We start from the raw sequence: 13,801 nt of genomic DNA on the forward strand, positions 1-13,801 counted from the left end.
GAATATATTAGTCCAGCGTTTGTAGCTGAAATGTTTGTTCACGTTTAGTATTAGCAGCGGTCAGATATAGCTAACCGGCGGTCACAACAACAGTCACTCAGCAGAAGTCTCAAAGTCACGTTGGAGCCAACGCGCGGGCGGTAGCGGTTGTATTTCAGTAAAACAAACTTTTGTACAGCGATGTGGCTGGTAATGATGGGAAAAAAGAAGATGATACTGAGCATGAAAAAGAGCAGTTTACAAGTGCTACAGTGTCCAACAAACAAACATGCTGACGTGGCAAGTCGGAAAGAAGTCGGAAGACGTCGCCCACATTCGATCCGCAGACCAGCAGGCCCCTACGAGTTTATCCAAAAAGAGCAGTTTACAAGTGCTACAGTGTCCTATGAACAAACATGCTGACGTGGCAAGTCGGAAAGAAGTCGGAAGACGTCGCCCACATTCGATCCGCAGACCAGCAGGCCCCTATGCGCGAGTTTATCCCACTTGGCCATCGAGCTGCCGAGGTTGCTAGTGCAAACCTCTGCTAAGCAGCTAGGCGTGGTTTGGAGTAGTCGTATGTCATGGACCACGTCACTCGGACCAGCCAATCATTTGCTTCAGATCGGCTTGTGCATGAATCGACTTCCCATTGGCAGCTGTGTAATCCGGTTGCGTTCTGAGGTTGTTCACCTAATGCACCATCTTATATTTAGGTTGTTAAGGCTAATAATTGGAATTTAATATACAACAAAAGCCACCTTATTGATAGCTGAGTTGCTTGTTTTGGCAAGCACCTCCGTGGTCTGCCCCTGTGCCTATGTCTCGTTCGACGTTTTCAGTTTGAGCCATGACCTGTGAGGTTAGACCATCCAACTGTCTCTGAGGTATTAATATATCTTTCTACCTTGAAAGTTCATGGCTGATGCTATTACCACAACCTCGTAAACATTCTCTCGTTGGTTAGTCTCATACACGGTTGGCGTGCATGATGAACACATTTGCGACCTTATTGTTATGCATAGTCGCTTGGTGGCGCTTTAGGTACCACTGGTTTGTCTACAACACTCGCAGAGCGTGCATACATAAACCGTGCAAGTCGCCGGAATTTGCTCAATGAGACCGTTATATCTTGGGCGAATAGAGCACATGAAGCAATTGCAGTGCACATAAACCAACATAAGGTGGCAATCTTTTCAGCGACCTCCTCACATTAGGTCACAAAAAACTTGGAAGATTGTGGAACTAGCGATACTCAAGGTTTATCGGGCTACTGACCCAGATTGATCCTGTTACACCTTTACTGTGGAATATCGCTACTGTCAAAACTTTTCAATTTTTAATTCTTGTCACCTGTGAGGATCCTCATGAACTGGAGTTCATGGAAGCCTCCGTAGGATTTTACTAACAAGTATACACCGTGTGCATCTAACGAACCTCAGGGTTTAGAGTCCGGGACCTCCCGTACTTAGCAGTCGATGAGTGACCTCAAACTATAGCTTGTTACTCTTCCCACCATTTATTTCTATAATTTTTGTCACGCTAGAGTTTGCAATCGACTCTTCAATATTTTACCCACACTGTGTGGTTTTAGCCATAGGTGTCCTTTTTCCTCACTTCCGTTCAATTTTGCCGGTGACTCTAAGGTGGAGTGCATTCCTCAGGGTACTACGAGCCTAGGCATCGATCTCAGGTCTATGGAAAGGTTGGTAGATTACTGTTCTACCGTTTGGCGACCACTCCATGACAACCCACCCTCAATAGGATATCGGAAATAGTCCCTTGTTTCGCAATAAAATTTACAACTCAAATGTTCAAGATTTTCATTGATATCCACTCCCGTGTACTCTGTTGAGGCTTCAGAACAAGGATCCTGTGTTTGTCGGTAGCTTTACTTATCCTGACAGCTACGCTGTGGCAGATAAAGTCAGTGTACTCATTTTCAAGACGGGTAGTATTTTCCAACTCACTCATTTTCAAGACGGGTAGTATTTTCCAACTCACTCTTTACTAGCCTGTTGATTATTCTGGCTGCTTTGCAGGTTGCTCCGTGCTCTACGGACCTCGTCTGTCGTAAGAGTAGATTTGTTTGTGCGAAGTCATGGAAAATAGTTATACGAATTTCTGTTACATTCATTCGTTTGCCTTTTCCGAACATCACCGTTTGCTTGTTTTTGTTTTGTTTTAGCCTGTAGTTCACACTCTCGCGGGAATCATTTCAATAACAGTCCTTGATTTGGCCTGTAATCGACTGTCACCTGATGCGCATGACTTCTGATAGTTCAGATCATACAGAACCGAATGATCAGGATATTTCACGACTTGCTTGTAAGTCTCTTCGGAGGATTAAGTCAGCATTTGCTCTGAATCAGGCTTGAAACTGACCGGAAATGATTTCGAAGAATTGAAAGAGAACGCAGCTGAATTGCAAATGGGAAGAGCTAAATCGGCCAAATCCATGTTGTTGAAAGGTTCGATGTGTTTTGCTCGCTTTATGTATACGTATGATTCTAGCCTTTTCTGCTCAAGCGGTACAGTCGTCTTCCTCTTCGCGGAACAATCAGAGACGTGGAGTAGGCAGCAGCCGAGGTAGGCTACTTTTAAACTCCGTGCGACTTTTTTGACTTGTGAATAGTAATCACATTCTTAATGTCTGTTTGGGAATCTCTGTTTGACCCCATCACTCTCGAAATGTACGAACTTAGTTCACGTAGCTGCTCTTTTCCATGAAAACGAATGCCGTCACAAGGCGAATTGTATCTTATACCTCGGTCGATTTTTTATGCAGCTCCTCAGGGACGATGTGAATCGTGAACTTCGGATACTTATCGGGGTTGTAGATGTGTCGAAATATTGGTAGCTCTGGTGAGTTCACTGGCTTTTGATCAGGAACTGGCTGTTACTCTGTTCGCACTGATGACATCTTCAGTGACGGAACATTCACAAGTAGATTGCCAAGCACCGAGATGGCCCAAGTGGTTAGAGCGCGAATTTGCTGACCGGAAGGTCCGTGGTTCGAATCCGACCTCCGCCTTTCGATTTCCTCTGTCTAGGCTTGGGCAACCTGGGAGTATCCCAGCCCTCGTGCTTCCTTCGGTTGGCATGGCAGCTAGGCACCGGAAGGGTGCTACAGCTGAACGCTTTTGCCAAGCACCGAGAGTAGATCAACAGCCACCTCACCAATAACCACGTGTCGGGCTTATCGCTTTGAGACAAAAAGTCGGCCAAAGAAAGCTTTTAAAAGCTGTTGAGCATATGAGCCACCACATACTGTTCTGAAGCTGATGGAAAGACATTAGGTGTTTCCTATTTCAATTAATTATCCAAGGCTGGCATGAATTCGCACATCCTGATTAAGTCCTCTGCACTCTCTCTGACTCTTCCTTTATCAGCAATTGCGAACAAGTCGTCATCACTGAGAAGCAGTACCAGCATTAAACATTATCGCTTAAATTTAGCTGCTGAATACTCCTAGTACTACAGACTTATAGGCCTCCACTCAATCCAATTTTGATGAAGGATGTATCCAGCACCCAAAGGTGTGGTGGTTTGGTCATGTATCGCACATTATCGTTTGCCGAAAAGTGTTCTGTTTTCCCTGCTAAGTTACGAGTGGTGCAAGCATAAATGTGACCAATCTTTGGCTCGTTGAAGGGTTTGCAGGCGATTACAAAAAGTTTGGGTGTCTGTGGGACTGCCTTATAGGAGTTGGTTTGCGAGATACTTCCTGTGCATGTTTGGGGACACTACAAAATGCGACCGCTCATCGATGTGAGTTGCCTTGTTTTCACTCTCCTTGATAGGTCAGTAGTATATCCCTCCCCATCCACTTTCATTATTTTCCTCACAGTGAGTTTTTCAAGCAAATACTAGTTGCACGGCGGCGAAGCCTTATTAACGAACATTGATGTTGTGTTTTCGATGATGTTAATCAAGAAATGAATGCCGCACCGAATTCGGCTTTTATCAGTCTGGTCTTTTTATGTGGCTGCACGGCCAAATGTCTGAGTGGCAATCGGACCTGATTGTCGCGGCTATGATCCAGGAAACAAATGACACTAGGAGTTTGGTATCTTTCAAAACTGAACAGCTTGATACCATAGTTGATGACTCACCTGATAATGAAGTCAACTTTTTGTGTGTCATCCATTGTTTCGAAAATCTTGCACGTTCCGTCATTCTGAGTATTCTTTTCGCGGGACCTTCGGAATGACCCGGTAACCAAGCCCAACCAGATGCATTTTTATTGATTATATCTTTTGATGTTCAGACGATGTTTCGGGACTGAGAAGTTCACGATGTATCCACAGGTAGCAAAAATAAGTACTAAACGTGAACAACCTGTTTTGACTATTAGGTAAGTGACATTGGCGATCTTTTTAGCACTAAACACAAGCCATGTTACCTCCGACAAACGATTTCCGATTTGTTTTTTTACTTTTGGAGTGGAGTACTTCGCGGCTACCATGTATAGACTATCCTGGATGGTTGATTTCCATCTCATTACAGCCTGGACCTGAACCCGGTCACCATATTTTCAAATGTCGTGGATTAGAGAGGGCTTTCAGTGTTTGGGGATTCGGGTGGAGTGAAACCATAGTTTAATTCAAACTTTCGAGTAATCAGCCTAACGTCCTACACTTTTATATCTATCCGAACAATAATTTATTTCCTTGACCCTGTTTCTGGTCTTTTATCACATAATTTCTTTTGTGCTTGCGGTTTTTTTTATCTCAACTTAGCCTCGAGCCCGTAAAATAACGTCCTACACTTTTATATCTATCCGAACAATAATTTATTTCCTTGACCCTGTTTCTGGTCTTTTATCACATAATTTCTTTTGTGCTTGCGGTTTTTTTTTATCTCAACTTAGCCTCGAATCTGCCCGTAAAAGGACTTAAGAGGGAAGTTATGAAGAATTTGCAGTGTAACGACAACCTGACTTCTAGCGCTGTAAGTTCGATTTTGTGCAAGTTCCATGCTGTTTTTGATCATTGAAGCCCTCCGCCTAGAAGAGCCATCGTGCCAAACGACCTGAACCTAAAAAAAACAAGAGCACACAGCAATGGATTGAAAGGAGACAGAAGTTTATGATAGTGGAATGAATCACAAAGTTCGGTCCATCAATATATCAAAAATTATTTTAAAAAACTGCAAACCGAACTCATCTTTAGTCCCTCACCTTACACTAATCTAAACACCCCGGCGTCTCCCCGACTTAACTTTTTCACATTCACCAACCTTCCGATCTGGTCTTCGTGATTCGAACAACGCGCACCCGATGTTCTGTGGTATTCTGAGATTTCTAGCTAACCAGTGAAGCTGAAAACCCTATACCGAAATCCTGTTTTCCTGCCCTGACATTAGAATATTGACTGCACTGATCACTCGTTGCTGCCGTCAAATTTTCAGAACTCTCCATAAACAGTTACGGTCAAGCAGAGATAGTTTTTGTGTGTTCTGAACTTGAGGCAAACAGTTTTTACACTCGCTCATCAACTCTTTCGTTAAAGAAAGGACTTCGAGCCGTCATATGGCATGTCGGGGATAGATGGATGTAGCGTTTGCTTCTGTGGTCCAGCACATTATTTCTGTTTTATTATATTTTTGGCAGATACTTATCTTCCTAGGTAGGTAATTGATAGCCTGCAACATGTACTTTCTCTCCGGAAATGATTGCCGATTGTGAGTCTGACGTCAGGCTTGCACGAGCATCTGACTCTTGGTTGATGAAAGGCAGTTCAAAACGACGTTTATCCGATAGTGACTGTATTTCGAGTAGATTTTTCGGTCTTAGTATAATCCACTAAGACCACATCACTAGCAGATGCTACAACTAAACATCCTATTGAGTGCTTCAAGAACGAAATCGAGAATTGGCTTCTCTTTTCAGTAGTGACCAGAAAAATAATTGGCAATTCAAACACCGCCAAATTCGGTTCACCACAGGTCGTCCAATGGGTATACTAATCCGACTCGTACCCTGCTACACAGAAGACACTCGCAAAAAAGATTTTTCGCTAAAATGAAGGTAGCCTCGATATTCGGAAAACCGCAGTTATCGACATTTTGTAAGCTTGGTTATATTCTGAGTCGTTTGAATGCGAAGGTCTGGTTAGAGCAGTTGTGGCCGCTTCGCAAATTAGTTTATTCCTCATGACATCAGTTTACAAGGACTAGTCTATATAGTTGCATTTATTGGGTTCGACGGAATCGTTAACAAGCCCTTCTTATTATTCAAAGGACCCATTTTGAGTTTGTCCAGGAAATGTGCTATCAGTGCTTTTGCCCGTGAAGTGCGGACTGATTTTCCTCTCCAGGTTTCGTCAAATAAGTCAGTTAACTGAATAATTAGGCCACCATCACCATGCTCTTGTAGATCCGGCTGCAGTTGCCAGGAAAGCCATACCAGCAGGTAACGAGTACGACGGCGCACGCGAATCCCTCAAACTCCAAATACTGAAGAGTCTAAGAAAAGACCGAGAGCTCTGGTGGACATCGAAAGCTCGGGAGATGGAGAAGGCTTTTGCTACGGGAAACAGCCGTGCCCTTTATCAACTGATACGATCGACTGGCCCTAGGAAAGCAACGGTCAGCGAAACGATAAGTGAAAAAGATGGCTCATTAATTCACTCGCAAAAACGTCGACTGGAGAGATGGGCCGAACACTTCGAAGAGCAGTTCAGCTGGCCTCCTGCAACACAGCCGGTGGAGATAGTGCATACGGGCGAATGGAATGTAAACCTTGATCGCCCTTCGGAAGAAGAAATAAGGTACGAAGTAGCCGCACTGAAACGTGAGAAGGCACCAGGACCGGACGGTCTGTATCCAGCCCTCTTCAAAGAAGGCGGAAATTCCCTGGTGACCCACTTGACAAAGCTTATTGGTACTATGTGGGACGAAGAGCAAGTGCCTGCAGAATGGGGCATGTCGACAGTTATCCCTATCTTCAAAAAGGGTACACGGACGCTATGCGAAAACCACCGTGGCATCAGCCTGTTAGCTGTGGCATCGAAGGTGCTCTCTGGCCTTATCCTTCGAAGGTTGACTGAACACAGGGAGAGGCAGATCCGTGAAAACCAAGCTGGGTTCCGTCCTGCAAGAGGTTGCATCGACCATATCTTCACCCTCCGACAGATTCTGGAACAGCGACACTGCTTCCAGCAACCAACAATGGTTGTTTTTCTTGATCTGAAAGCTGCCTTTGACTCTGTGGACCGCCAAGCACTATGGCAGTGTCTGTGGAGCAAAGGTGTCCCCCATAAATTCTTGAACCTCATTAAGGCGCTGTACGCCAACTCCCGCGGCCGTGTAAAGGTCTACGGGAAGCTCTCTCCTGAGTTCACCACATCAAGTGGTGTCCGACAGGGTTGTCCTCTTTCACCTTTCCTCTTTAACTTCGTCATTGATACGATCATGGAAGACTCACTACCAGCCTCTAATGCCTGTGGGGTCGAAGTGCTCCCTGGGCCTCCGCTCACAGACATCGAGTACGCAGACGACATAGCTCTTCTAGGATCTGACCCCGTGGCATTGCAAACAATACTAAATAATCTAAATAATTCTGCCTCGCGGTTTGGTATGCGCTTCACACCTGCAAAGTGTAAAGTGCTACTGCAAGACTGGGTGGGCTCGAACCCTAGCCTCATGCTTGCGGATGAACCGATTGAGGTAGTAGACAAATTTGTTTACCTGGGCAGCTGTATCAGTCCCGGTGGTCTCGCGAAAGATGATATTTCCATCCGGATTGGGAAGGCCAGAGCAGCTTTTGCGAACCTACGTCACCTGTGGCGTAGGCGTGACATCAGCTTCTCTGTCAAGGGTCGAGTTTACAATGCTGCGGTGCGCTCCATATTACTATATGGATCAGAAACCTGGCCGCTGCGCGCCGAGGACGTCAAAAGACTTCCAGTGTTTGACCATCGATGTTTTCGGAGCATTGCCCGAATCTGGTGGGAACACCGGATCAGCAATTCTGAAGTAAGTCGAATGGTATTCGGGAGAGATAACTCACCCTCGATAAATGAACTGATCACACTGCACAGGTTGCGCTCGCTTGGCCACGTGCTGCGTATGCCAGTCGACTGACTTCCTCGGAGGGCTCTTTTCGCACAACCATGTGAAGGGTGGAAGAGAGCCAGAGGCGGTCAAACAATGACTTGGCAGTGAAGTATGAAAGCAATCACCAGCAAACTCAGCTGCGCTTGTCACTGCTGTCTTCCTGGATGGGGACCCCGAGACGGGCCACATCAATGGTTAGAGACATTGTCAGATATGGCCCAGTCGCGCCCTCAATGGGGTTTGGGCATCCAAGCTATTGCCTTCAATGCATAGCTCCTTTTTTAACCCCCCCCCACTTGACAGCCCACTGTACCTATTACCCTCCCCCCCAAAAAAACATCGGTGAACGAAACTGCGGCAGCTACAACCACTGTACGACGAGTACGCGGTTATTACAGCTGACAATGATGATGATGATGATGATGCAGTTGTCCGATAGGTCTGTCCTTCCTTGGGACTTAAGTGGAACTGTATGTTTCTTCGAGTACTAGGAAATTTGTTCAGACGGACAGGTACGCGTACCACATCTCCTGGTTGTGATAACATTGTCGCCGCGGTAGTGAGTTGAAACCTATGCTTCCCCGTTTAGGATAGGTTTGTCAAAATGAGCGGTTAAGGCCCACTTTACCTCTGTGGCTTGTTCATTCCACCATGCTTCTCTGTGCTTCGGGAGAATATTGGAAAGCCTATATTGCGCTACTTCTCATTCTGGAGTGGAGATGGAACGTCGAGTTTTCACCGTAAGCGTCCTGTTGACGTATACACCATATGGGCTCTCAAGTAATGAAAACGGATGAAGAGTTTACGTATCTGAGCAATTGTTTCGTTAGAGACGGCATAACTTTAGAAATGGTGAACCGGATGGCCAACACTAGCAGCTGTTTGCATATCTAAACTACTCATGGTGCTATCAAAGGGATGAATATACGATAACTATGCCTAGCGTTTTGCTCCAGCAGTGGAACGTAGTCATGACACAGGAGGACGTTCAAGATTTGTACATCTTTGGCTATCAGTGTATGAAAAGTCCCTGTAGGAGACGCTGTCTGTTGGTGTGTATTTTAATTGGCAAACTCGATAGACGGTCATATCTCAGAACGCCTTGGGTGGCCAAACCACTTTTTTTCAAATGCTCGGCCATCATATTCCTCGGTACATTCTTTAAAAAAAACCGGCTAGCTGAAAATGCTCACATGACAGGTAGGTGGCGTGGCACATTAGTTTGGATACGCTTGCCACTCAAGTGTGATCAGTTGTATCGTTTCTCCCGGATTCAGCACGAAGAATGATCACCCTGCCTATTTAAGATTTTCATTAGCTTGGCAAAAAAACACCTGTTGTCCTAATTTTTACCCTTTGATTTGTTTTGGTTTCATGTAGTTTATCGCGTTATGTAGCGCGCAAGTCTAATACCTCATGTTAAGCTTTGTTAACAAATACGAACTGTGAATAACCTGTCTGAATTTTTTGTCCGGGTGTCCGTTTGTAGAGCTAAATCCGATTTAAATGTCTAGGTACATCATCTGTGGCAAGATCTCTCGATTTGTTTCTTGGATTTTCGCTGCTGCGTATTATGAACTTGGCACATACTAACCTATAACCTTAGGATAATTGTTGCACTGGGACAAACCTCTAGATCGGTAGCTCGTCGTACGCAGCAATTGGACTTCATTTTTAAGTGCTTGTTCGTGGATACCAAATAACTTGGTGGCGTTCGCGATATATGGGGCTCATACTGAAGGGGATCAGGAGGTGGTCAGTGTAGAACTTTTAGTGCTCTGGTTGTAACGTAATTAGAGTATTTATCAGAAGGTGGCAGGCATTAACCAGAATGATGAAGATCACAATACCTAGATGCACTTGATGAAAATGAATACAATGCAAGAAGGGAATAAGCCAAAAAGTGACTTATCGTTTGAAGGCAACTTCTGAGAGTTCCTGAGTTAAGTTACGGACGCGGGACGTGTCTTCTCTGCAGTATGGCTGCTACATGCGTCCCGCAGCTGTCCATGGAGACGTGTGGAGCTCGGGCTAATTTGCATGCTTGTTTATTGTGCGCAATCTGAAAAGGGGGCGTTCGTTCGTTTTCGATAATCCCACGAACCTGAATATAACTTGACCTGATGTGGTTAAAGCTCGTAAGCTTGGCGTGTGACGCAGGCGGTAGCCTTATAAACAAAATCAATGGAAAATTGTAGTGCACATGTTGTCAGTTAAGATTGCAAGTGGAACAGGAATTATAACGTGATTTATGTTTGTGACGCGTGATCTACAGAACCCACAAAGGCCTTCGCCGTTTTTCGTCCCGAGGTCAAGCAGCTCACTTGTGTTCTCCTGTCTTCTACTAACGCTCGTTTAATTTTCCGGAACGTATTGCGGATAAGTTATCTTGAGGACTGGAATCAGTGGCTGTATATACTAAAGTACAGAGAGCGTTCCTTACGCCCACCACGCTTTGTTCGGCAGCACTTGGTCAATGTGCTTGGAGCTTTTATGAAGTCGTACACTCGAGATTCTAGCAAGCAGCAAATATCCCTGTTGGGACTCTCCGTAGACGAAGCCAAAGCAACGTTGAATTTCTCGAAAAGGTTCAACAGCATGGGGTCAAAGGAGTTTTATGGGGGTGTGAAAAATGAGGCACAAAACTTCGTCTACCATTTGTATGGTACTGCCATTTTTCAGAGGGTGGATGGACCGAATGAAAGAGTTGATTTGGTGATGACATTTATGTTCTTTGTTCGACAGTCTGACAGTTCGTGATCCATTTGGAGCCATTGACTGAGTATAGAGGCCAACCCCTGATGATTTTTCATACCCCATCGATTAAATGTCCGTCAGCGAACACAATATTGTCAGCTTTTACGATTCACGTGAGCTGCGTGTGCCGCTTGATGTTTTTTGTACCCTGAAGCCGACCAATCCCCTTAGGCAAACAACCCGGTTGACCTACTTTTGCTCTTGTACTGAAGTCAGTGAATAAGACCCCCTCAGCAGGGCTGTTAGAGCTTGAGGTAGTGTGTCTGTCATTAATCTTTTTAGTGCCAACTGCATTTTTCTGACTTTGCATTTCAGGGGAAGTGTTTTATCCATGACCTAATTTACTGCGGAAAGCTCGGCAATGGTAATGGTGCTTGACGGTCTTTCAAATTAAGTATTTGGAATTTGAGCATTCATTTTGTTAGTTCCATTGCAGTACCACCGTGTATTAGCAACGAATTATGCGTACTGCTGGTCATTTCAGTAGTCACGTCAGCCGCAGCTGAAGTTAGTGTGCGCTGATGTGGGTAACACACTAGAAAAAGCATTGGTTAAATGGCAAAAGACACGAAATGCCTCGGCTTGTTTATGTCCCACTTTACAGAATCTTCTATGGGTTTCTGATAGTTGTTTTGACCCTGTTTTTTGCCGTCACTTTCAACGTCAGGTGCATGGTACCATGAATTTTTTTCAATCCCCCTCTTCAGGCCGAGTCTGTTGACCTGTATTTCATGCAGCATGGCGGTGGAAAATCCGGACGCAGTACAACGAGCAACCGTACCCTGTCTAGCTTGTGTGCCGTTGGTGGTAGCGAATCTGGTCTGCCCGATCCACTTACTTTGGAACGTCTGCTGAAAGCATACAAGCCACATTGCTCGTCGATTGCAGAACAAATTTTGAACAAAACGTGTAAAGTCCTTTTCCCCAGATGGCCTTTTTACTTACGGTGTGTTTCTTTTCCATTAGTGTTCCCTCACCGTTGGTTCATTATTTGCCGTGTTCTCTTGGGTATCAGTTAACAGGGGTGTTTTAGCCTCGACGACTTATCCTATTTTTTCGCCGATTCACACGGTTTGCACACCTCTTAGTCCTCATAAAGGAAACTACTCACAAGTTTGCTGAAAACCGGCTTTGCCCTTCTTTAGGCTCATCACGTAGGCCCAGTCCCTGGGTTTCCGTCAACCTTACGTTCTACTTGGACCTCGACAAATACACTCATTCCAATTTGGGTTCAAGTAGAACGTAAGGCTGACGGAAACTCGGGGACTGCGCTTACCTGGTGAGACCCAAGTAGAGCTAAATCGGTCGTTGGTTATCAGAATTCCCAGCAATCTTGTGGGTAGTTTGCTTTATGAAAGTACACTGCGATATTTCGAATATCTTACCAACTGAAACATAAGGCTGCCTTTGTGCAGTACATTCAGTTGAAGAATCTCAAGCGGGAGATTCAATCGAGCCTCCCTTATTCTTGTTTTCTTTTCAGTGAGGGCTTCAATATTCTTCTTTATGGAGTCGGGTCAAAACGTCCCATCTTGGACAACTTCAAAAAGCAGCATTTATGTCGTACAAACTGTATAGTCATCCCAGGCTATGAACTGTCCCTCAATATCCGTCAGGTAATCGTTTTTACAACGAACGTGATGTGGGTTTGGCAATCGCTACTATATTTATCCAACTATCAGTCGCTTGCGGATGCCCAATAGTTTTTTTTCGAACATCCTGTGCTAGTTTCTACGACAACACCCAGCAGCCGTTGGTTCTATTTTGGTCCTTAACTCGGCGTTTTGCGCTTCATTTGTTGATCACCTTTCCAATGCCATGGTTCACGCGCATTGTGTGGGTTATTTCTACTAGGCCAAACAGTTTTTCCATTTAATGACGGATGGATGGGGCGACAATGTTTCGCCCAGCTGATACACAAATAAACAGAATAGTGAATTGGATAAATAACTGATTTTCATACGAAATTGAAATTTTTCAATAGGACATGAAGCTTTGAAACTAGATCAACGTTTGGATGTTCGATATGACGATGAGCCGTCGGCGAATCCTTACTAACCTTTCTGCGCTGCTTTGGAAGACAATGAGGTACTCCACCGTGGTACGGAAAACAGCGTTAACATCAAAAAATATGATCGAGCACTTATAGCAAGCGAATGGCTATGTATTTCAAGTGAACGGTGCGATCTTTGTGGACACAAGAGTACGGTGTATACTTCTAGCTAAACACCTTTCCTGCAAATCTTAGACACTTTGTTGTTACGGTAATATGTTAGTCAAATCGCATTTTGCCTGTAGCTTTAGACAGTGTTTAGAAAATACTGTGCAGTTGAGTCGAGAGACACCTTGACCTCATTCGTATTCAGTCAGTGCGGTACCCTTTGATGTACCCATTCAGAGGCTTGCCTATTTGGATGGCCTATACACGATGATGGGTGATCAATGGGGAGTGTCGTCATCATCGACAACATGACATCACTGTTCAAGTGGGTGGTCTGAGTCATCATTCTGCAAGTTCTGGAACAATGCTTCTCAGCTGGCTATTGCTCGCGTAGCCTCTGCTATGGATACCATGCCCACTGCCTGGCCAGCGGTGGCTTCAGTAAGGTGAGCACGATAGCGGTCATCCAATCCTACAAGCGTGTTGACAAACCATCAGTAATGAGACACCTTGACCTCATTCGTATTCAGTCAGTGCGGTACCCTTTGATGTACCCATTCAGAGGCTTGCCTATTTGGATGGCCTATACACGATGATGGGTGATCAATGGGGAGTGTCGTCATCATCGACAACATGACATCACTGTTCAAGTGCGTGGTCTTGAGTCATCATCTGCAAGTTCTGGAACAATGCTTCTCAGCTGGCTATTGCTCGCGTAGCCTCTGCTATGGATACCATGCCCACTGCCTGGCCAGCGGTGGCTTCAGTAAGGTGAGCACGATAGCGGTCATCCAATCCTACAAGCGTGTTGACAAACCATCAGTAATTTCTACTGGGAAATCG

The 13,801-nt window shown here is 45.0% G+C and overlaps 1 protein-coding gene across 1 annotated transcript in view; it reads left to right on the plus strand.

The window, feature by feature from the left end:
- Positions 1-144, plus strand: part of T265_07198 (hypothetical protein) — a gene marked incomplete at both ends in the record, with an annotated part of 4,946 nt that extends 4,802 nt beyond the window's left edge. The window contains one exon of the mRNA XM_009172654.1: positions 58-144. Within this exon, the coding sequence (XP_009170918.1) occupies positions 58-144 (87 nt within the window). The remainder of the gene's footprint in view (positions 1-57) is intronic.
- Positions 145-13,801: the final 13,657 nt, after the last annotated feature.

The sequence above is a fragment of the Opisthorchis viverrini genome, assembly GCF_000715545.1.
Source record: "Opisthorchis viverrini unplaced genomic scaffold opera_v5_162, whole genome shotgun sequence".
Taxonomy (NCBI): Eukaryota; Metazoa; Platyhelminthes; class Trematoda; order Opisthorchiida; family Opisthorchiidae; genus Opisthorchis; species Opisthorchis viverrini.